This window comes from Equus przewalskii, chromosome 24 (genome assembly GCF_037783145.1).
Source record: "Equus przewalskii isolate Varuska chromosome 24, EquPr2, whole genome shotgun sequence".
NCBI lineage: Eukaryota > Metazoa > Chordata > Mammalia > Perissodactyla > Equidae > Equus > Equus przewalskii.
The window spans coordinates 6,665,862-6,691,244 of NC_091854.1; the positions used below are offsets into that span (position 1 = coordinate 6,665,862).

General features: G+C 38.7%; 1 protein-coding gene across 4 annotated transcripts in view; it reads right to left on the reverse strand.

Moving 5' to 3' along the window:
• The window catches only part of FNBP1L (formin binding protein 1 like), a 120,175-nt gene extending 95,174 nt beyond the window's left edge, over positions 1–25,001 (reverse strand). For all 4 annotated transcript variants that reach the window (XM_070592624.1, XM_070592622.1, XM_070592623.1 and 1 more), the window contains exon 1: positions 24,486–25,001. In XM_070592624.1, the coding sequence (XP_070448725.1) occupies positions 24,486–24,509 (24 nt within the window). In that variant the 5' untranslated portion in view covers positions 24,510–25,001. The remainder of the gene's footprint in view (positions 1–24,485) is intronic.
• Positions 25,002–25,383: the final 382 nt, after the last annotated feature.

Sequence of the window (25,383 nt, forward strand, 5' to 3'; positions counted from 1 at the left end):
TCTTATATATGGAAAACCCCAAAGAATCCATTGGAAAACTCTTAGAAGTAATCAACAACTACAGCAAAGTTGCAGGGTATAAAATCAATTTGCATAAATCAGTAGCATTTCTATATTCTAATAATGAACTAACAGAAAAAGAACTCAAGAACAAAATACCATTCACAATCGCTACAAAAAGAACAAAATACCTCGGGGTGAATTTAACTAAGGAAGTGAAAGACCTATACAATGAAAATTACGAGGACTTTCTGAACTAATTGGATGATGACATAAGGAGATGGAAAGACTTTCCATGTACATGGATTGGAAGAATAAACATAGTTAAAATGCCCGTTCTACCTAAAGCAATTTACAGATTCGATGCTATTCCAATCAGAATCCCAATGACACTCTTTACAGAATTAGAACAAAGAATCCTAAAATTCTTATGGGGCAACAAAAGATCCCGAATTGCTAAAGCAATCCTGAGAAAAAAGAACAAAATGGGAGACATCACAATCCCCAATTTCAAAACATACTACAAAGCTACAGTAATAAAAACAGCATGGCACTGGTACAAAAACACGTGCATGGATCAATGGAACAGAATTGAAAGCCCAGAAATAAAACCACACATCTATGGACAGCTTATCTTTGACAAAGGAGCTGAGGGCATACAATGGAGAAAAGAAAGTCTTTTCAACAAATGGTGCTGGGAAAACTGGAAAGCCATATGTAAAAGAATGAAAATTGACCATTCTTTCTCACCATTCACCAAAAGAAACTCAAAACGGATCAAAGACCTAAAGGGGAGACCTGAAACCATAAGGCTTCTAGAAGAAAACATAGGCAGTACACTCTTTGACATCAGTATTAAAAGGATCTTTTCCGACACCATGTCTTCTCAGAGAAGGGAAACAATAGAAAGAATAAACAAATGGGACTTCATCAGACTAAAGAGCTTCTTCAAGGCAAATGCAAACAGGATTGAAACAAAAAAACAACCCACTAACTGGGAAAAAATATTTGCAAGTCATATATCTGACAAAGGCTTAATATCCATAATATATAAAGAATTCACACAACTCAACAACAAAAAATCAAACAACCTGATCAAAAAATGGGCTGGAGACATGAACAGACATTTCTCCAAAGAAGATATATGGATGGCCAATAGGCACATGAAAAGATGTTCATCACCGCTGATCATTAGGGAAATACAAATCAAGAAACTACACTAAGATATCACCTTACACCCATTAGAATGACAAAAGTATCTAAAACTAATAGTAACAAATGTTGGAGAGGTTGTGGAGAAAAAGGAACCCTCATATACTGCTGGTGGGAATGCAAACTGGTGCAGCCACTATGGAAAACAGTATGGAGATTCCTCGAAAAATTAAAAATAGAACTACCATATGACCCAGCTATCCCATTACCAGGTATCTACCCAAAGAGCTTGAAGTCAGCAATTCCAAAAGTCCTATGCACCCCAATGTTTACTGCAGCATTATTTACAATAGCCAAGATGTGGAAGCAACCTAAATGCCCATCAACAGATGATTGGGTAAAGAAAATGTGGTGTATATATATACAATGGAATACTACTCAGCCGTAAAACAGAACAAAATCGTCCCATTTGCAACAACATGGATAGACCTTGAGAGAATTATGTTAAGTGAAATAAGCCAGTTAGAGAAGGACAATCTCTGTATGACTCCACTCATACGAGGAATTTAAAAAGGTAGACAAAGAGAACAGATTAGTGGCTACCAGGGGAAAGGTGGGGTGAGGGGTGGGCACAAAGGGTATGGTGGTACACCTACAACACGACTGACAATAATGTACAACTGAAATTTCACAAGATTGTAACCTATCATTAACTCAATTTTAAAAAAAGGACACGGTAAAGAGACTTCTTTAAGTAGAAAAGCAAAGGCCATAAATGAAATAAGAAAATTATCAAAACAAAAATATCACTGGTAAAGGTAAATATATAGTAAAGGTAGTGAATCAACCACCTATAAAGCTAGTATGAAGGTCAAAAGACAAAAGTACTAACATCACCTATATCTACAATAAGAGGTCAAGGGATACACAAAATCAAGAGGTAAACTATGATGTCAAAAACATTAAAACATAGTGGGGTGAAAGTAAAAGTGTAGGGCTTTTAGTATAAGGTCAAACTTGAGACCATCAACCTACTATACATTGCTATATACACAGCTTATTATATATGAATCTCACGGTAACCACAAAACAAAAACCTATTATAAATACACAAAAAAAAAACAAAGAGAAAGGAACCCAAACAACACTAAAGGAAATCATCAAATTACAAGAGAGAAAGAGAAGAATAGAAAAGAACTACAAAGACATCCAGCTAAAAAGTCACAAAATGGCAAAAGTACACACCTATCAATAATTACTTTAAATGAAAATGGATTAAATACCCTAATCAAAAGACAAGGTGGCTGAATGGATTAAAAAACAAGACCCATATATATGCTGCATATAAAAGATACACTTCAGATCTAAAGACACTCACACACAAAAAGTGAGGGTATGGAAAAAGATATTCCAGGAAAATGGAAATGAAAAGAAAGCTGGGGTAGCAATACTTAGACAAACTAGACTTTAAAACAAAAACTGTAACAAGAGACAAAGAAGGACATTACACAATGATAAAGGGAACAGTACAACTGAGAGGATATAACACTTGTAAATATCAATGCGCCCAAAAGAGGAGTACCTAAATACATAAAGCAAATATTAACAGACAAACAATAAGTAACAGGCAGTAACAATACGAGTACGGTACTTTATGGGGCTGGTCCCGTGGCCTGATAGTTAAGTTCATGCACTCCGATTCGGCAGCCCAGGGTTCCACTAGTTCAGATCCCAGGCGCAGACATGGCACCACTCGTCAGGCTACACTGAGGCAGCATCCCACATGCCACAACTAGAAGGATCCACAATTAAAATATACAACTATACACTGGGGGGATTTGGGGAGAAAAAGCAGGGGGGAAAAAGCTTTTAAAAAGTGTAGGAGACTTTAATACCCCACTTACATCAATGGATAGATCATCCAGACAGAAAATCAATAATGAAACATTGGCCTTAAATGACACATTAGACCAGATGGACTTAACAGATACATATACAGAAGATTCCATCTAAAAACTTCAGAATACACATTCTTTTTGAATGCATATGGAACATTCTCCAGGACAGATCACATATTAGGTCACAAAACAAGTCTCACTAAACTTAAGAACATTGAAATAATACCAAGCTTCTCTTCCAAACACAACATTTTGAAAACAGAAATCAACTACAAGAGAACTGGGGAAGTTACAAATATGTGGAGATTAAACAAAATGCTACTGAAAAATTATTGGATCAACAGCGAAATGAAAAAATATCTGTAGACAAATGAAAATACAATATACCAAAATCCAAGGGATACAGCAAAAGGGGTACTAAAAGGAAGTCTATAGCAATACAGGCATACCTCAAGAAACAAGAAAAACTTCAAATAAACAATGTAACACTGCATCTAAAAGGCACTAGGAAAATAAAAACAAAGCCCAAAATCAGTAGATGGAAGGAAATAATAAAAAATCAGAGCAGAAATAAATGAAATAGAGACTAAAAGACAATAGAAAAGATCAACAAAACTAAGAGCTGGTTCTTTGAAAAGATAAAGTTGACAAACCTTTAGCTAGACTCACTAAGGAAAAAAGAGAAAGCTCAAATAAACAAAATCAGAAACAAAAGAGGAGACATTACAAAGGATACCAGAAAAATACAAAGAATTACAAAAGAATACTACGAAAACCTGTATGCCAACAAATGAGATAACCTAGAAGAAATGGATAAATTCTTAGAATTAGACAACCTTCCAAAACTAAATTAAGAAACAGACAATGTGAATAGACCAATCACCAGTAAGATCGAAACAGTAATCAAAAACGTCCCAAAACAAGAGTCCAGGACCAGACGGCTTCCCCAGTGAATTCTACCAAACATTCAAAGATTTAACACCTATCCTTCTCAAACTCTTCCAAAAAATTGAAGAGGAGGAGAAGCTTCCTAACTCATTCTACAAAGCCAACATTACACTGATACCATAACCAGACAAGAACAAAACAAAAAAAGGAAACTACAGGCCAAAATCACTGACAAACATAGATGCAAAAATCCTCAACAAAATATTAGCAAACCAAATACAACAATACATTAAAGTATCATACAACACAATCAAGTGTGATTTATTCCAGGGATGTGAGGATGGTTCAACATCCACAAATCAATCAATGTGATACATCACATTTACAAAATTAAGAATAAAAATCACACAATCATCACAATAGATGCACAGAAAACATTCAACAAGATTCAGCATCCATTTATGATAAAAACTCTGAATAAAATGGGTATAGAAGAAAAGGACCTGGGGGCCCACCCCATGGCTGACTGGTTAAGTTCAAGCCCTCCACTTCAGTAGCCCAGGGTTTCAACAGTTCGGATCCTGGGCACAGACATGGCACTGTTCATCAAGCCATGCTGAGGCAGCATCCCACATGCCACAACAAGAAGGACCCACAACTAATAATATACAACTATGTACCAGGGGGCTTTGGGGAGAAAAAGGAAAAATAAAATCTTAAAAAAAAAAAAAAAAGAAGAAGAAGAAAAGGACCTGAACGTAATAAAAGCCATATATGACAAACCCAAATCGAACATCCTACTCAAGAGTGAAAAACTGAAAGCTATCTATCCCTCTAAGAACAGGAACAAGACAAGGAAGCCCACTTTCACCACTCTTATTCAACATAGTTTCGCAAGTCCTAGCCAGAGCAATTAATGAAGAAAAAAGAAATAAAAGGCATGCAAATTGGAATGGAAGAAGCACAAGTGTCCACTATTTGCAACTGACACTTTATATACAGAAAATCCTAAAGAATCCACCAAAAAACTATTAGAAATGATAAACAGTAAAGTTGCAGGGTACAAAATCAACATTAAAAATCAGTTGCATTTCTCTATGCTAACAACAAAACAGCAGAAAGAGATTTCAAGAATACAACCTCATTTACAATAGCAACAAAAAGAATAAAATACATAGGAATAAATTTAACCAAGGAAGTAAAAGACTTGTATAGTGAAAACTATAAAACATTATTGAAAGAAATGGAAAGCTATTCTGTGCTCACAGATTGGAAGAATTAACATAGTTAAAATGTCCATACCACCTAATGCAATGAACAGATTCAGTGCAATCCCTATCAAAATCCCAATAATATTTTTTACAGAAATAGAACAAAGAATCCTAAAATTTATATGGAACAAAAGACCCTGAATAGCCAAAGCAAAACTGAGAAAAAAGAACAAAGCTGGAGGCCTCACACTCCTTGATTTCAAAGTATACTACAAAGCTGTAGTAATCAAAACACCACAGTACTGGCACAAAAACAGACACCCATATCAATGGAAGAGAACTGAGAGCCCAGAAATAAATGTACATATTTATGGACAGTTAATTTCTGACAAAGAGGCCAAGAACACACAACAGAGAAAGGAAAGCCTCTTCAATAAATGGAGTCAGGAGGGGCCAGCCCGGTGGCATTTCGGCAGCCTAGGGTTCGGCGGTTCGGATCCCAGATGTACACCTACACATCACTTGGCAAGCCATGCTGTGGCAGGCATCCCACATATAAAGCAGAGGAAGATGGGCACAGATGTTAGCTCAGGACCAGTCTTCCTCAGCAAAAAGAGGAGGATGGATGGCAGATGTTAGCTCAGGGCTAATCGTCCTCAAAAAAAAAAAAAAAGAAATGGTGTTAGGAAAACTAGACAGCCACATGCAAAAGAATGAAAGTGGACCACTATCTTACACCATACACAAAAACTAACTCAAAATGGATTAAAGACTCGAATGTAAGACCTTACACCACAGAACTCCTAGAAGAAAACATAGGCAGTATGCTCTTCAACATCAGTCTTAGCAGTATCTTTTTAGATGTATCCTCAGACAGGGGAAACAAAGGAAAAATAAACAAATGGACTACATCAACCTAAAAAGATTCTGCACAGCAAAAGAAACCACCAACAAAACGAAAAGACAACCTACCAACTGAGAGGAGATATTTGCAAATCATTATCCAATAAGGGATTAAAACCCAAAATACATAAAGAATTCACACAACTCAACAAAAAAACAAACAACCCAATTAAAAAATTGGCAAAGGATCTGAACATTTTTCCAAAGAAGATATAGAGATGGCCAACAGGGACATGAAAAGATGTTCAACATCACTAATTATTCGGGAAATGCAAATCAAAATCACATGAGATATCACCTCACGCCTGTCAGAATGTCTATTATTAAAAAGACAGGAAATAACAAGTGTTGGAGAGAATGTGGAGAAAAGGGAAGCCTACTACACTGCTGGTAGGAATGTACACTGGTGCAGCCACTATAGAAAACAGTATGGAGAGTCTTCAAAAAGTTAAAAATGGAACTACCAAATGATCCAGCTATTCTACTTCTGGGTATTCATCCAAAGAACATGAAAACACTAATTTGAAAAGATACATGTACCTTTATGCAGCACTATTCACAATAGCCAAGATTTGGAGACAACTTAAGTACCCAGTGATGGATGAAGGGATAAATATGTGGGGTGTACACACACACACACACACACACACACACACACAGAGGAATACTACTCAGCCATAAAAAAGATTAAATCTTGCCATTTGCAACAACATGGATGGACCTTGAAGGTATTACGCTAAGCAAAATAAGTCACACAAAGAAAGCCAAATACCATATGATTTCGCTCACATGTGGAAGATAAAACAACAACAAAAATCCACAATGATACAGAGAATAGATTGATGGTACCAGGAGGGATGGGGCGTGGGGAGAGGACAGAAGAAGTAAAGGGGCATATTTGTACAGTGATGAATAGCAGCTAGACTTTTGGTGGTGAACATGATGTAGTCCATACAGAAGTTGAAATATAATGCTGTACACCTGAAATTTACATAATGTTACATACCAGTGTTACCTCGATAAAAAATAAAATTAAAGGGGCCAGCCCAGTGGCACAGCGGTTAAGTGCACACATTCCGCTTCAGTGGCCCGGGGTTCACTGGTTCAGATCCCAGGTGCAGACATGGCACTGCTTGGCAAGCCACGCTGTGGTAGGCATCCCGCATATAAAATAGAAGATGATGGGCACGGATGTTAGCTCAGGGCCAGTCTTCCTCAGCAAAAAAAAAAAAAAAAGAAAAAAGAAAAAAAGGAGTAGGATTGGCAGCAGATGTTAGCTCAGGGCTAATCTTCCTCAAAAAAAAGTTAAATTAAACTAAATTAAATTTTTAAAAAAAGGAACTGTTGGATAAACTAGGTCCATTAAAGTCACTAAAAAAAAAAGATCTTGGAGTCACACAAACCTGAGTTCAAGTTTAGCTCTGCATGACAAAGGTCAACCTTTCTTATTAGTTTCATCTTCTAGAAAATGGGAATGCCACCACTTACTCCATAGAGTTGGCATGAAAATAAAACAACATCTACCACAGTGCCTGGCACACAGACACATTCCAAATTCTAAGTTCCTCTCTTTCCCAAATTCAACTCTCAAAAAGACATTTGGCCAGAATTATGTAAAATGGCCCAAAATCACTTGTTAATTTACTTTTCCTAACATTTGCCTTCAAAATGACTTATAAAGGATAACACAGCAAGATAAAATAATTTTAAAAGAGATGAGGAAAATGAAAAAAGAAAAGAGAAATTTAAGATGATACCAAGAATGAATCTACAAATACAATGGGCAACAGTGAACCCAGAAATCTGTCAGTTTTCTGGCAGCAAGTTCAAAATGGGAAATGCATATACTCAAAGCAAACATTTCCTATACAATAAAAAAGCTTAAAAGAAATTTTTCCAATGAGTCTCATAGAGAACACAGTGTAATACAGTTGGCAATATTCTAAACAAAGTCCTTATGGTAAACTAGCACATTTTTAGGACCTTCAAAAAATAACCTCTCCGGGGCCAGCCTGGTGGTGCAGCAGTTAAGTTCACATGTTCTGATTAGGTGGTTTGCTGGTTCGGATCCCGGGTACGGACATGGCACTGCTTGTCTAGCCATGCTGTGGCAGGCATTGCACATACAAAAAAAGTAGAGCAAGATGGGCACAGCTGTTAAGTCAGGGCCAGTCTTCCTCAGCAAAAAAGAGGAGGATTGGCAGCAGATGTTAGCTCAGGGCTAATCTTCCTCAAAAAATTAAATAAACAAATAAATAACCTCTCTGCACAGACACTGATGGCTGGCTTCTGAACAAAAGCAATTTGATAAAGGTAGCGTAGCGTTCATGGCAAAGAATGAAGGCTCTGAATATAGAAAGATCTTAATTTATATCCTAGTTCTGCTAGTTACTATGAAGCAGTTTTGGACAAGACACTTAACCTCTGAGCCCCAAAAAGTAAGATACACTGCCTCAAACACAGTAAGTACTCAATAATCATTCAATTATTCCTAGTAGTATTACTAAAAGCAATTCAATGAGAGTGGAAAGGGAATATCATGTAGTCCAAGTACAAGGAGTTTTCTAATGTCCTGGCTCAATATAAGTATAGATTTTACAGCATGTAAAGCAATGGTTCTCAAACCTTGGTATTATGAGAATCATCTGGAGTGTTTTTCAAAAATACAAATTCCTGGGCCTCATTCCCAGAGACTCTGATTCGGGAGGTTAGAGTACGGCTTGGGAGTTTGTTTTGTCATTACTGCCTTTAAATTCCTGAGATGATTCTAATGATCATCCAGATTTGAGGACTGCTAACTAACAACGTTTCTCAGCCAGGAGTTAAGAACCACAATCACCAAAAAGTCTTACAGAACTCCAGATGGCTGACCAGCCAACACCCCCAGAATGTAATGAATGAGAATCTCCAGGCCAAACTGGCCAAACGACCAAAAGCTGACTGAAATAAAAGAAGAGCTGTTGTTGTTGTTCAAGTAAGGGGTTTAAAATCCACAAAATAAATCAATAACCTCTGAACTATCGGAAGGTGAACGTTGGAATGGATAAATATTTTACTGAACCAAGAAACAATTAGGATAGATAAAAAAGAACTAAGTTCTCAACCTAGGTAATATAGTCAAAATACTAAGAGAAAACAAAAATGTGCCTTGATTAATCTAACAACTAACATTCTATGTACAATATAAATGAGTAGTTAAGTACCACTGCAGCATTTGTAATCTTGCACCACTAAAAAAAGAATATTGCCATTATTCTTCTTAGAACAGAACTGAAGAACACCCAAAATATCTTAGTTATGGGTATTAACTAAATTCTGCAAAATAATTCAGAATTCAAAAGGTCATGTATGAATTATGCAGAAGGCTTTCATTATTTTTAAATATGTCCTGAAAGACCCCAGCTTTCCAGGCCTTTCATACCTGATAGTACTGAGTTCTAACAACATAAGAAAGCTTTCTACCTAGACAATGACAGGGGCTGCCATCACAGAGTTAAGAAAAGCAAGCCAGGTGGAGTAGTAGTTTAGCTGAAAGTTTCTTAAAAGTGAAAGCAGAGCTAACATTTACACTTGGATTATAAGTTTCTCAACTTAAATGCCATAATCAAACATCTCTTAGTTTGAAAGAGTAGCTGACAAGTTTGAGGAGAAATATCAAATATAAATACAGTATTTTCTTCACATCACAATTAAATTTCTCCTTTTCTCAATATGGTACCACTACCACCAATATTGGTTTTTATTTATATTTTACTAATACTACCATGGGAAATTAAGGTAAACATTAATATCTGAAAGTTAACTGAGGGGTGAGCCCCGTGGCATAGTCATTAAGTTCGCACACTCCGCTTCGGCGGCCCAGGGTTTGTGGGTTCTGATCCCAGGTGCAGACCTACACCATTCGCCAGCCATGCTGTGGCAGCAACCCACAACCAAAATAGAGAAAGACTGGCACAGATAGATGTTAGCTCAGAGCAAATCTCCCTCACCAAAAAAAAAAAAAAAATTTAACTGAGGTTAACAGACATTTCTCCAAAGAAATTATACAAACATATAACAAGCACATGAAAAGATGCTCAACATCATTTGTCATAAGGTAAATGCAAATCAAAACCACAATGAGATATCCCTTAATACCCACTATGATGGCTATAATCAAAAAGTAGAATGATACCAAATTTTCACAAGGATGTAAAGAAATCAGAACTTTCATATATTGCTGGTGGAAATGTAAAACGCAAAACAGTTTGGGAGTACCTCAAACAGTTAAAACACAGTGTTACCATATGGACCCAGCAATTCCACTCAAGTATATGCCCAACAGAAATAAAAACATATGTCCACACAAAAACTGATCCACAAATGTTCATAGCAGCATTATTCACAACAGCCAAAGCAGAAACAACCCGAATGTCCATCAACTGATGAACGGGTTAAAAAAACGTGGTATATGCATACAATGGAATATTATTCAGCAATAAAAGAATCAGTTACTGATATATGTTATAACATGGATGAACCTTGAAAATATGCTTACTGAAAAATGCCAGTCACAAATGACCACATATTGTACGATTCCATTTATATGAAATGTCCAGAATAAGCAAATCTTTAGAGAAAGAAAGTAGATAAGTGGTTTCCTAAAATTGGGGTTGGGGAAGAGGGGAAAATAGAGAGTAAGTCCTAACAGGTACTGGCTTTCTTTTTAGGGAAGACAAAAAGTCACATAAAAAAGATCAGTGGTCAGGAATTAGGGAGGAGGGGGTGGGATAAATAGGTGGAGCACAGAGGATTTTTAGAGCAGTGAAACTACTCTTTATGATATTAAATGGTAGCTACATGTCATTATACACTTGTCTAAATCCACAGAAGGTATGACACCAAGAGTGAACCCTAATGTAAACTATGGACTTTGGGTAACAATAACGTATCAATGTAGGTTCATAATTGTAACAAATGTACTACTCTAGGGGAGGATGCTGATAATGGCAGAGGATACGTGTATGCAGGGGCAAGAGGCATATGGGAAATTTCTACCTTCTGCTTAATTTGGCTGTGAACCTACAACTGCTCTAAAAAAAAAAAAGGTCTATTTTTAAAAAAATCACTGATTCGGGTAGGGAGCAATGTACAGGTACAGCACAGGAGCTTTTTGTTTTTTAATGAGGGAGTAATTTCTTTTTTATTGTAGGAAAATATACATAACACAAAATTTACCATCTTAACCACTTTTTTAAGTGTACAATTCAGTGATATTAAGTACATTCATACTGTTGTGCAACCATCACCACGACCACCATCCATCACTAGAACTCTTTTCATCTTCAAAACTGAAACTATACCCATTAAACAATAAATCCTCAACCCTGCCCTGTCTTGCTCTCAGCAACCACCATTCTACTTTGTCTCTATGAATTTGACTACTCTAGGCACCTCATATAAGTAGAATCATTCTTATTTGTCTTTAACTGGCTTATTTCACTTAGCATAATGTCCTCAGGGTTCACCCATGTTTTGTAGCACAAGTCAGCATTTCCTTCCTTTTTAAGGCTTAATAATATTCCATTGTATCTATACAACATTTTGCTTATCCATTTACGTTACTGAATATCTAGGTTGCTTTTCTACCTTCTGGCTAATGTGAATAATACTAGAAACAAAGGTGTACAAGTATCTCTTCAAGATCTTGCTTTCAGTCTTTTGGTATATATACATACCTAGAAGTGGAATTGCTAGATCATATAGTAATTCTATGGTTAATTTTTGAGAAGCCACCATATTGTTTTTCACAGTGGCTGCACCATTTTACATTCCCATGAACGATGCACAAAGATTTTAATTTCTTCACATCCTCACCAACACTTGTTATTGTCTGTTATTTTGATAGTAGCCATCCTAATGGGTATGAGATAGGCCACAGGGGATTTATTTATTTATTTATTTATTTATTTTTGGTGAGGAAAATTGGCCCTGAGCTAACATCTATTGCCAATCTTCCTGTTTTTGCTTGAAGAAGACTGTCCCTGAGCAATCATCTGTGCCAGTCTTCCTGTTTTGTACGTGGCACGCCACCACAGCATGGCTTGATGAGCAGTGTGTAGGTGTGCACCCAGGATCTGAACCCACAAACCCTAGTTGCCAAAGCAGAGAGGATGAACTTAACCACAATGCTACCAGGCCTGCCCCACAGGGCATTTTTAAGAGGTAAAACTATTCTATATGATCTTGGAATGGTAGATACTTGACCTTATACATCCGTCAAAATCTATAGAACTTAACAGCACAAAGAATTAACCTTAACCTACGCAATTTTTAAAAAATCATTGAGAATGTCAAAGGATCCCAAGAAAGAATGCAGACTGTGATAAGAAAATCTAACTGTATTAAAAATGTATGAAACAACTTCATTAAAGGTATGGTGGGAATGGTGCTGACTTAAGTAATTTTGAAGAGTAAAGCATCTACAAGACTAAAGGGAAAAGGAACTGCACATAAGCACTGTACTCTAGTTGATAAAGTTGTTCCCCAGAGGGCTTTAGGTTAACAACCCTGATATTGCTATGCGTATACACTGAAAAGGAAGAATTAAACAAATGGATGACAGCCAAGGGTGGTGTTAGAGTGGGAATTTACAGATAAGCAAGGGGAAGAGGCTAAAAGGATACATGTGGTAATAGACTAGAGTTGGAGACATCAGCAAGAACTCATATTTAATTTAATATAGATACAGAAGGTTACATGTAGAAATATTTACAGATACATATATACACAGACAAGTTAGCATACACACATATATTTCTTTATTTTATCAGCTGAGAGCGACTAAAAGTAATGAAATCCCAGTAGCAACAAATACATCTAGCATTCACATCTTGCTTTCTAATACCATTCTCCAATAAAAGGAATCAGGGCCCTTTGGAGAAATGGCTGATTCTAGGACAGGGGCAGGAAATATGCAAGATGAGCCTGGACCACCTTTTAATCCCAAAAAGTAAGGAAGTGCTTTAAAAAAAATCCTTATTGATGGAGACATGTTACCGGAGCAGAGGAGCCAACTGAAAGAGCTCCCAATGGCCAACGCTGGAACAATCTGAGCAGCAAAATAAATGAAGTCATACTGGACGATAACCCAGAGTATAAAATAAATATCCCTCAGTTCATTCTGATTTAAATAAATGACTGAGTAAATCAATAAATGGGAGAGAAGAGACATCTCCCAGGAAGAATTCCAAATAAATTATGTAGATACTTCGCCCTAAGAGGGGAGCATAACTCCTCTCTCAAGTGTGGGCTGCACCTAGGGACTTCCTTCCAAAGAGTACAATATGGAAAGAGGGGAAAAATAACTTTACAGTAGAGAAACCTAACACTTCTTCAGCCAGGTGACCAAGATCAATATCAACAGTGATAAATCCTGTTAATAATATGTACCCTTAAAATAATGTGATGAAAATGGCACATGACCATCCTCCAAAAACCCATAACCCCAATCTGATCATGAGAAAAACATCAGATAAATTCCAATAGAGGGGTACCCTACAACATACCTGACCAGTACTCCTTTAAATTCTCAAGGTAATCAAAAATAAGGAAAGTGAAAAAATGGCACAGACAAGAAATGCCTAAGGAGACATGACAACTACATGTAATGTGAAACAGAAAAAGATGTTAGGTAAAAACTAAGGAAATCTGAATAAACTATGGGATTTAGTTAATAATAACATATTGATATTGGTTCATTAATTATAACAAATGTACCATTCTAATGTATCAATTTTTTAAAAGAAAGAAAAGACAAAAAAAAAGCAAGTGCCAGTAACTCGAGGCTGATGGCCTCTTGCTCTGTGGAGATCATTTTATAGCTTGGTATTATATCTAGATGACTAAGAGAGCTGTGTAATTACAGGAGATCTCTATTGTCTCCAACATCCAGGAACTTTCTATTCACAAAATAAACTTCTGGACCTCTGTTTCAGGACCGTTTCCTCAGTCCCTGCAGTGTCTTCACTCATCCTGGGGTCAGGTCAACCTTACTATGCCCTGCCCATCAACTCTGGACACTTGCTCAAAGCACCCATCTGTTCTGGCAGGTGATGCCAGCATGGTATGGTGTGGCAAGCAAGAAGAAGCCCATAGTTTCCAGCTAAGACACATAAGCCCTTCACCACTAGGCCTCTTAAAACATTGGTGGGCTGTGTTAGGTCCCCTAAAGACTTCATCTCTAAAATATCTGCTCTTTCATTTATATTATTGCCTTTTATTAACTCCCATGCCATTATTCAAACATCTATCTATCTATATGTCTTGCCTCTACTAAGCCATCATTAACTCCTTGGGGACAGACACCATAAATTCTATGTTTTGGGGTGCCTTTTATACCTATTCCCCCTCTTCCTAATAGAACCCTAATTTTGTTCATGTGGCAATGTGCCCATCTTTGGACAGTGAGACCTAAGGGGAAGTTTGTTGTGGGGTTTCTGGGAAGGTTTTTGCCTTCTGATAAGGAGGCAGACATAGCTGATGCTGTTCCTCTTTTTCTTTTCCTTTTTTTTCTGTTCACCTTAAATACAGACACGATGGTTGGAGCTGCAATCACCATCTTGCAACCCTGAGGGAAAGTCCAAAACAGCTGCACAAATGCTGACCCTGATAGTATTGAGTTCATAAACCCATGCCAGTGACTGCTTACCCCCAAATTTCTTGTTATATAAGACAAGTAAACTACTTGTTTCAGCACCTATAAAAAAAAGAAATCCAGTTGTGGCTCCCAACACTACAAACAGTGATGATAAATGTGACTTTAAAAGAAAGACTATAGTACATCAGAAAGACCATAGTACACCTATTGGGCTTTCACAATTGGACTGGAAAAGAGAACGAGGATCTAAACAATCCCAGAAGGAAGTACCAAGCAAAATCCCTTACAGGGATCAAAAACTTCCAGCAACCCAAACCCTAAACTTCCAGGCAGGGCATATCAGAGCTTATTACGCCCTAATTTTGACAGATATCTTTTGAATGTCTTGGAATCACAAAATATTTAAAGAAAGTCTCTACCATGAAAGACAAGAACGAAACAAAGTGAAAAAAAGTAACTTGAAGATTATAGATATTACACAATGATAAGAAAACTAAACACAACAAAACCAAAAACCTATCTCTGATATACACAAGAACTAAGAAGATATTGCTCCAAGATGCAAGTAAAACATGCTATTTTTAAAAGTACATTCAGAAAACAAAAAACAACTCTTAGAAATTAAAAATATAATAGCAAAAGTTAAAAACTCAGTGAAAGAGCTTCCACTTTCCAGCAGTGGCAGGCTAGGTTACTTGGATCAACTATCACTATTCCACTGGATAAAAACTTAAAAATACAGATAAAATATACTTCAAAAACTTTAAAGCATCAAAGCCAAGCCAAGACAATAAGAAATTACGAAGTCACACGTGAAGTAAAAATGAGAACCGAGATAGGAAAAGAGCATATAGGCTACTTTTGCCCTGAGGATGTTTGCCAATCCTGAAAATCAGAATCTTTGTTTTGATAACATAGCAAGAGATATGGGGACAGAAATCAAAATCCAACAACCAAACAAGGGAATTTCAAGCCTTGAACTTGGTTTAAGGTGGTCCCAGACTAGAAGTGATCTCAGGCACATTGCAGAAGAAAATACAAATCCCATACATACTATGAATACCACAAACTAACCATAAAAGGATGATTCTCACAGACACGTTAAATGGAAGAAGTCAGATGAAAAAGAGTACATATCATATATCATTTATGTGAAGTTAAAAAAACTTAAAGAACTAATCAACGGCAATACAAGTTACAATAGTCGTTCCCTTTGGGGGGATATTTACTGGGTATGGATGGCATAAGGGAGACTTCTGTATCTTGATCTTGGTAGGAGTTAACATAAGTGTATTCATTTTTTTAAAAACGTTGTACATGTAAGATTTGTACACTTTAATGTATGAAAGTTTTATCTTAACGAAACTTTTTTTAAAAATGAAGATGAAATAAGAAAATTTTCAGATTAAAAAAACTTAAACAAATATTCATTATATTCAGCCTTGGCAAACAGTAAAGGAAGTTAATATAGTTCATGGTGTAAGTCCAGAAGGTTGATCTAAAAGTAATGGTTTCTGTGTTTATTTACTATGGCTGTTTCAATGATTTTGATTTTGATAATTTATGCTGGAAAAAAATCTCAACTAACCATGATTAACATTTGTCAAAAATCTCAGAATCACCTGAACACTTGTACTCTCTGAAAATCAATCTTTTATGTTTTCCCAATTCACTAAGTCTCAATTTATACTTACATTATTCTTACATATGACCATCTATTAATAGTCGAAGCATATAACAAACAACAGAATGTTCACTGTTCTCATTTTTAGAATCCAAAGAGCCATAAAACATGCTATGACTTAAGATAATCATTTGTACTCAAATAATCAAGGAAATGAGAATTCCAGACATAAATAAATTCAGAAAAATTTCATATGAAAAGGTATAACTTGTTGTATTGCCAGATTATAAAAAGGATCCCTAAGGTTAAACAAAGATATGGAAACACACATGCTGAGGAAAAAAACCTAAACAACCTTAGTATTCAAAACATAATTTGATGATAGAGTTATGGCAACTCATTGATTCCCTCATTCAACAAATATTTCAGTGCTTATTATATGCCTATTCCTTTTCTACAAATTAGGGAGACAGTAGGAACAAAACAGATTACTTTTGTTCCCTAGAAACAACAAAATAATGGTGTGCCAAAAATAGGAAAATCTGACTCTATACATTTCTGCTTTTTCAAACTATAATAAATATATAACACTAATATTTCACACATTTCATGAGGTATTGTTAAAGTCTGATGATTAGTTCTCTACCAAGAACTTACAGAAAAATTGCTCCTAAGCCTCAAATATTAATAACAAATTTGGACTAAATTTGAACATTTTACAAAAACTTTTATTTGCATTATTCTAGATTTCTTTCACTTGGGCGCCACACAAATTCTAAATGCTGAATCCCACATTACAAAAAGCAGTCAGATATCTATTATCTCACAATGTGTGACAGCATTGTGAGATGCTGCTGTCTTTCCTCCTATGGTATGAAAGAAGTGGTTTCTAAGAACCACTCAAAGAAAATTCTCTAAAATTAACTGCAGAAGTAACACAACTTATTGTAGGAAAAAAAGGAAAAGGCTAAAAAACACACGTGACAAAATCAAAATTAACTATAACCCCAACAGATTATTATTATTATTATTTTTGGTGAGGAAGATTGTTGCTGAGCTAACATCTGTGCCATTCTTCCTCTATTTTGTATGTAGGATGCTGCCACAGCATGGCTTGATGAGTGATGTGTAGGTCTGTGCCTGGGATCTGAACCCACCAACCCCAGGCCTCCAAAGAGGAGCTCGCAAATTTAACCACCAAGCCACTGGGCCAGCCCCCGGTGTACAAAAGTTGATGCTGTGTTTCCTTTCCCCATTATCTATGACAATATTTTTACCTCTGTATCAGTTGAGTGCATTTTCTGAGGGTGAGAGGTGTTTATTGGTAAAATGCAGTAAGTTTTGATTCCCCCAGTGTTGCTTTGATTATTTGTTTCGTAAGATGATTTATGCATTGAGTTTCTCATATAAGAAAAATATTTTAGAATATTTTGAGATATCACCTCTTAATTGATGATAGAATGATAGATGCTTTAAAATTGCAAATTGTGCTTAAAAAACCATCTGTTGGGGGGGCTGGCCCGGTGGCATGGTGGTTAAATTTGCGAGCTCCTCTTTGGCAGCCCAGGGTTGGTGGGTTTGGATCCCAGGCACAGACCTACACACCATTCATCAAGCCATGCTGTGGCAGCATCCTACATACAAAATAGAGGAAGAATGGCACAGATGTTAGCTCAGCAACAATTTTCCTCACCAAAAAAAAAAAGAAAAATAATAATAATCTGTTGGGGTTATAGTTAATTTTAATTTTGTCACGTGTGCTTTTCAGCCTGTTCCTTTTTTTCCTACAATAAGTTGTAAGAATAACATATGTTAACAAAATACAACTGACTTCTGAACCAATAACATATTATTAAAAGAACCAACATCCTTCAAATATTCTTGCAGAAGTGATAAAATCAATACAACTTTCATCTTCTAAAACCCAGAGGGATTCTAAAGGAAGAGATAATCCCTTCTACTCACACAAACTAAGATTTCCTTCTGTGGATTTTTCAATGGTCTGAAAATTGAGTTAATTATATGCTAATGAATAACTACTCAAACATGCACACAAAATTCATGAACTTTTTTTTTTTTGAGGAAGATTAGCCCTGAGCTAACTACTGCCAATCCTCCTCTTTTTGCTGAGGAAGACTGGCCCTGAGGTAACATCCACACCCATCTTCCTCTGCTTTATACGTGGGACACCTACCACAGCATGGCTTTTGCCAAGCGATGCCATGTCTGCACCCGGGATCCAAACCAGCGAACCCCAAGCTGCCGAGAAGGGGAACATGCGAACTTAACTGCTGCACCACTGGGCCGGCCCCACAAAATTCATGAACTTTAATCAAGCACTCAGACAGATCGACCTCTTAGCCTGGTCCCAAACTACCCTTCACCACTACTTTCAGGCATCCTACACTCAAATTCAAGCCAAACCTAACCACTATACTCAGGTCAGCCCAGCAAACTTTTATCAAAGATCCTAGCAATGTCAGGCTCTACGCCAGGCAGTGTGCTGATAGCTGAGGATACAGCAATGAATCAGACAATGAATAAGTAATGAATAAGAGGTATCTCTGCCCTCTAGGAACTTCTCAGGAACCCCTATACGCAAAACCCTCCTTATTCCAAACTCCACGTCAAATATCTTTTTGGTATGTCTGATATACATGGTCTGAACTAATATATGGAACATTTTTTGCTTCCTATGAAACAAAAGCTTTATATAATCTTTTCCTAGTAGTTTTTAATAGGCTGCAGGTATGACTGTGTTCCCTACAACAGAATTTTTCTTTTTTGCTATTAAGCCAAAAAAACAATGTTTAAAGACTGAAGATTATTAAATAAGATACTACTTGTAGGCGCACACAGAAGGTGCTCCATAATTATAAACCACTACTATTCTCTTGTCCCATTTTCTGCCTGCAAACAGGGCTGATATATAGGAAAAAGTAGGCACAATAGGTTTTTAAGTTTTCAGCCATATCCACATTTTAAAGATTGAGGGAAGGAGAAAGAGAGTGAATGGTTTAAGATAAAGGCAGGGAAGGGGAGTGGAAATGAGTAGGTTAAGGAAGTAGCAATACAGAGGAGATACTGGTTAGAGGCAGCTTTCCAGCTTCCACTTTATTATAGTCAGGACTAATGGGGACATAGGCAGATGCCTGTTTATGATCAATTCACCCACCTTAACTAATAGCATCATCTATAACACAATGTTGAACACAACTTCTACCAACAAAAGGGAATGTAAGATATAAATATTTATACCATGAATATTTTCCAAAGATTTGAATGCACTAGAAATAACTATAAGATAAGGTGGTAGTCCCATAAGAAAGATAATATCCAGAATGTGTAGTCCGGAGGAAGGGGGTTGAGAGGAACTGGTAAACAGAGGCCATTCTGGACAGTGGCATCAACGTAGCAGAGTATTTTGCAGTTAGGAAAGTAGTGTCACTTCAAAATGACTCTAAGTTTCCTCATAGCAGGGCTGACGCTATAAGCGTTCATAAATCTCACCATACATTGCACAGTGCTTCCTTATAACAGATAGTCAATAATTATTTTATTTTTAAAACTAAACTAAATTCCCATAGCAGTTTCATAGCCTTTGAAAAAGCAATACAGGTCAGGGCCGGCCCAGTGGCGCAGCTAAGTGTGCACATTCCACTTCGGCAACCTGGGGTTCGCCAGTTCGGATCCCAGGTGCGGACATGGCACCACTTGGCAAGCCATGCTGTGGTAGGCGTCCCACATATAAAGTAGAGGAAGATGGGCACGGATGTCAGCTCTGGGCCAGCCTTCCTCAGCAAAAAGAGGAGGATTGGCAGCAGATGTTAGCTCAGGGCTAATCTTCCTCAAAAAAAAAAAACAAAAAACAATACAGTTCACACTGATAAGACGTTTTCCTTGTCAACCACCTCTAGATAAGTGCCTTCTAAAAATCTGAAGTAAACTAAAGTCAATTATTGTAGATATGGTCTAACCAACAGACAACAATGGGACCAAATTCCTTTGTTCCAGACAGACCTATTAATGTGGCAGTCACATCACCGAGCTATCAGTCAGGTAAATTCACAAGACCTACCTTTAGGTCAGTTCTTCCCCAACCTGTAAAAATTTTTAAGCTAAAACTTAACTTTGAGGCAAGTGTGGTGGCACAGCGGTTAACTCCACTTCGGCGGCCAGGGGTTTGCCAGTTCAGATCCCAGGCGCGGATCTAGGCCCCACTCACCAAGCCATGCTGTGGCAGGCATCCCACATATAAAATAGAGGAAGATGGGCACAGATGTTAGCTCAGGGCCAGTCTTCCTCAGCAAAAGAGGATTGGTGGCAGATGTAGCTCAAGGCTAATCTTCCTCAAAAAAACAAAAATAAAACTTAACTTCATTAATAAAAAAAAAAAACAACTTCATCATTTTGGTTTCAGCTTGTTTAGGCCTTTTGATAGATTAGGTGGTCTAGATAACAATTCAATCACCTACAAAGGCCTCAGAACCATAAAGACTTCCTCCAGGATGCACTTATTAATCAGTAATCAATACTCTGGGTAATGGAATGAACTATTAATTCAACTGGGCCAAACATGCATGATCACCTACAGGCATCGTTTCAGTCAGTGAAAACAAAGAAAAGATTAACCCAGTCCCTACACTCAAGGACTCAAAAGCCCAGTACACTTAGAATGTAAGTGTTCAACTACAAGTGCCATATAAAGCGCTATGAGGACAAAGATAAGGAAGCATCAAATTAAAGGGTTAAGGCTGGAGGTGTTATAGAAAGACTCCACTGAATCTATCATCCAACCCACATTTTTCAATTTCTCCCAAAAAGATATCATGAGCTTTGTCAAATGCAGTTAGCTAATAATACAATGAAAATAACAATGGCTTTTACACTATGCACTCTTACAACTAAGGGCCAAATACCACATAGACCAAGAAACTAAGGCATAAAAAAGGTTTATAAACCCCTATAAATTAAGTCAGATATTTGAACCTACCTTCTAACTTCCAGACCAGTCACCTCATTTCCCTTGGGGAGCAAATTTCTGAATAAATCATGATATGAGCACATCACATCTATACACACACTAACAACCCATACATGGATTTTCTCTCTTCTGTTGAACTTTACCTGGTTCCTCAAAAAACTAAAAAGCTGTCTCCTAACAAATAAAGCTTACTCACTAAACACAGGACTTCTCCAATCTCTAATTTCCTTATTTGTAAAAAGAGCTAATAATTGTAAAATCTGTGCTTTATGAAATCATTAATTCATATTTAGACTCTTTTTGATCCAACCATTCTTCCTGTGGTATTAAAGAAATCAACACAATAAACAACACCTATGATGCTACCATATAATTACACTGCATCCTGAAGAAACGAAGATGCCATCATCTCTTTGTTTGATATCACCCAGAACCCAGAACTGAGTCTGTAATACATCTTCACTACCTTACTTAAATGCTCATTCAGAACACCAGAAATCCCTTAAAGCACAACTCAAATTTATCACCAGTTAATTCATATCCCCTCACAACTACACAACAAAAGTCTGACACAACCCACTTAGCCTATCACTATTAGTTGTGTCCCCCAGAGTCAGCATTAGAGTGGTTCTCTAATTTATGTTATTAAGTTATTCTCAAATTTAACATAAGACTTAAGAAGCTTTAAAATAGCAATAAAATTCCAATGAATATTCTAACAAATAAACTTAAGTTTGAGTGCATAATTGTATATTATCATTTTTTTCTAACAACACGTTCTCAATAATTAAACCTTTGGGACAGTAACGTGATCCTAAACATGAAATAATACGAGAACTGGTTTCTAAATTCAAAATTTCAAGAGAATTTTCTCAACCTCAAAATCCTTCACGGCAAGAGCACAGCATAGGTGTTTGTTACAATCTATTGGAAGCACAATACCCTTATTCAAAATCGAGAACAGTAAAAACAGGAAGTCTAGTCAAATTTTTCTAAGGTCTCTTCTGGTCCCAACAATAGTCCTCCACACCAAACTTCTACTTATCTAAGGTTTAAGCATCCAGTTGATATTCATTGATTTTACATTACTTAGTTTCTAATAAATGTTTCCCTCAAATCCTCAAGCCACTAAAAAATTTAAAAGATGGGATGTATTAAATTATGAGAAAAATTAATTTAAAATCTTTTTTCATAATTTCCTAAAGGATACAAAACAATTTTTATTTAGAACAGAAATTCCCATCTCATCTACAGTTTACCTTTTCAAATTGCTGAGCAACTACTCAAATGCTGTAAGTAAATATAATTACAGGAGACAGTGGGGGACTGGTAATCACTTCTAAATATACTATATTCTTAAATTTTTTTTAAAAAAACTTCAAAAGTCGCATTTAGCCTTCACTAAAATATCTTACCGTTTCTCCTTAAAACTCTTTTTCTACAGTGTAATATAAAGTGATTTTTTAAAAATCTAAATTGAGTTAAATCTAAATAACATTCCTCTACTGTTTTCCTTGTGTACTTTAAAAAAGTATTCTGTTTACATTTTTGCTCCTCTGAAACGTAGACCATTCAAGGATGTAAAAATAAAAATATTTTCTAATTATAAAAATGGAAAATAAAAGTATACCTATCTCCTTTCATTGATGACATATTATAATCAATTATAGAATGTACAAAATGAAAGGAAAAAGACCAATAATGCCTGGGATTCTAACCAAAGGTTAAATTTCACGAAATTCATTTACTATATAATCCTCCCCAATATGAGAACAATTAATGCTATCTAAAAAACGAAATGGAGAGGCTCCTGAGGTATTTTCTCTTGGATGGTGTGTTTACACACTGGGCAAACACTTGTCCAGAACGTTGCAGGAGATTCCTGGGCTGGCTAAGTAGGTGTTCAACTAGATGAACTCTAAAGTCTCTTTCACTTCTAAGATTCTCAATCTGTGAGTAAGATGTGAAAAATAACATAAGAAAACATTTTGCCCTTCAATTAACCGATCTGCCTTCACTCCCATCCTAACTGCACGTATAGAGACAAAAAAGTTCTTTCTCCTCTTCCTCTGCAGTGATTTCTCCAGATCCTCGTTAACAAAAGGCAAGGAAAAAAGGCACAGGTGGGATAAAAAGGGGAGTGGCTGGAGCCAGGCCGCTCGGGACAGCGCCCCCACGCCCCCTGTCCCCCTGTCCCTCCGCGGCACCTGAGAAATCACTGCCCTCCGCACCTCCACCCTTCAGAGGCGGCGTCGCCAGCGAATTCTCCGACCTATTACAGTCCCCCCCGCACCTTGGCCAGACACTGGGCATTGTCTGGAGCCTCCAGCGCCCAAGAAAGGCAAGGAGGAAAAAGAAAGAAATGGGAGGAGAACGAATAAAATAAAGAACAACAGAAGGGTCAGTAAAGCAATCGGGAAGCCGCATGCCCCTTTTGGCAAAATTGGCTTCCCCATCGATCGTTCAATTTAATTCAGATCCCAAAATCCAACCCCCTGGCACAAGGTAGCAGGCGGGGCGGCCCAGCCGGAGCGCACGAAGCTCCGCCGGTCCGGAGCACGGAGACCGGGAGAGGGAAATGGGCGTGTGGGCTGGGCCTGGCTGGCCGGAGGCCGGGCTCCGAACAAAGCCGCCCGGCTCCCCCTACCTGGGGCGAGCGCGGCAGGCGGGGCCTCGCGGCTCCCCGCGCCACTGGGGCCCGGCGACGCCCTCGCCCCGGGGACCCTCGCCCGGGCGGGGTTCGCAGCCCGGACTCTCTTGCCCGCGCGCTGCGCCCCTTCGGGACAATGGGCCCCCTCCCCCGCCTCCGGGCGGGGAGATACAAAGACAGAGAAGAGAGGCCCGGCACTAAGCCAGGCGTCCGGAGAGTGAAGGCGGAGGACGGAGAGGGGACTGGAGAGGGGACGGGAGAGGACAGCAGCGGGCGCGGGAGCCAGCAGGCCGCCCCCCCCGGCAGTCCAAGGCGCTGCCCTCAGCCGCAGGAGCGGCAGAGGCGGGAGCGCGGACCAGCAGCCCCGCACCCCGCGGCCGAGAGGGAAGAGGGGTCTGCACACAAAGAGGAGCGGGACGCCCACCCTCCGCCAGGGGCGGGGACGGCCCGACGCGTCCCAGCCGCCGACGGTCAGCGACCCCAGCCTGCGCCCTTTGGGGCCCGGGTCCGCGCGAGGCGCCCCGCTTCCCAACTCACCCACAGCTCCGTGCCCCAGCTCATGGCGGAACTTGAGGCGACTCGGGCCGTCTGGCTGCCCCGCTGTCCGTCTGTCTGTCCGTCCGTCGGCTCTGCCGTCAGTCTGTCCGACCTCCCACTTGCTGGCGGGCGGGCTCACGGCGCCGCTGCTTTTCCTCCCGAAGGTGCCGCCACGGCGAGGCTCCCCAGTGAGTGAGACAGACTCGACCGGAGAAACCGCCGCCGCCACCGCGTCCCCGCCTCCCGGAGCCGGCAGGGAGGGGGCCCGGGTCGGGGGGGGCGGGACACGGAAAGGGGAGGGGGCGGGGCGCGGTGCACCCTGGGATCGGGGCGGACCCGCGCTCTCCTGGACGCTGTTGGCAGGGTCTCCTCCGAGGAGGGTCTTTTACCCGCCCCGCTCACCCGCGGGGTCTCTTCCCGCCCACCCCGCGGGGCTCGGACTGTCCCACCGCCGGAGCCAGTCGGATCTCTGTCTCTAAGATGGAAGGGGAAAGAATGAAAAGTCGCCCACCGCCCTTCTCTGCCCTGAGCCCCCTTAGATGAGGCAACTCCAGTCACCCGCCCTTCCTGCCTCTTGCCTCCTCCACTTGGGAGAGACACTGACAAGGAAACCTCATCAATATCTTTGGGTTTAGATTGTGGAAAGTTACGTTCTATTTATAAGAAAAAAATCTTGATGGTTAAGGTGATCTTGGGAATCACTAAAATCTGTTGAGGTTGAACGTCAAATGTGAATGCAGTGTGGCGCGGATTCTGTTTTTAATATTCTAATTTTATAAGTTGTCAGGAAATCCTAAAAAGAGGCAGATCTTTCAGCATTCATTTTGGGATGTTGCCATGAGACGAGATGGAAGACTTGGACAAACGTGAAGCGAGGGGTCACCTGCAGGAAACGAGA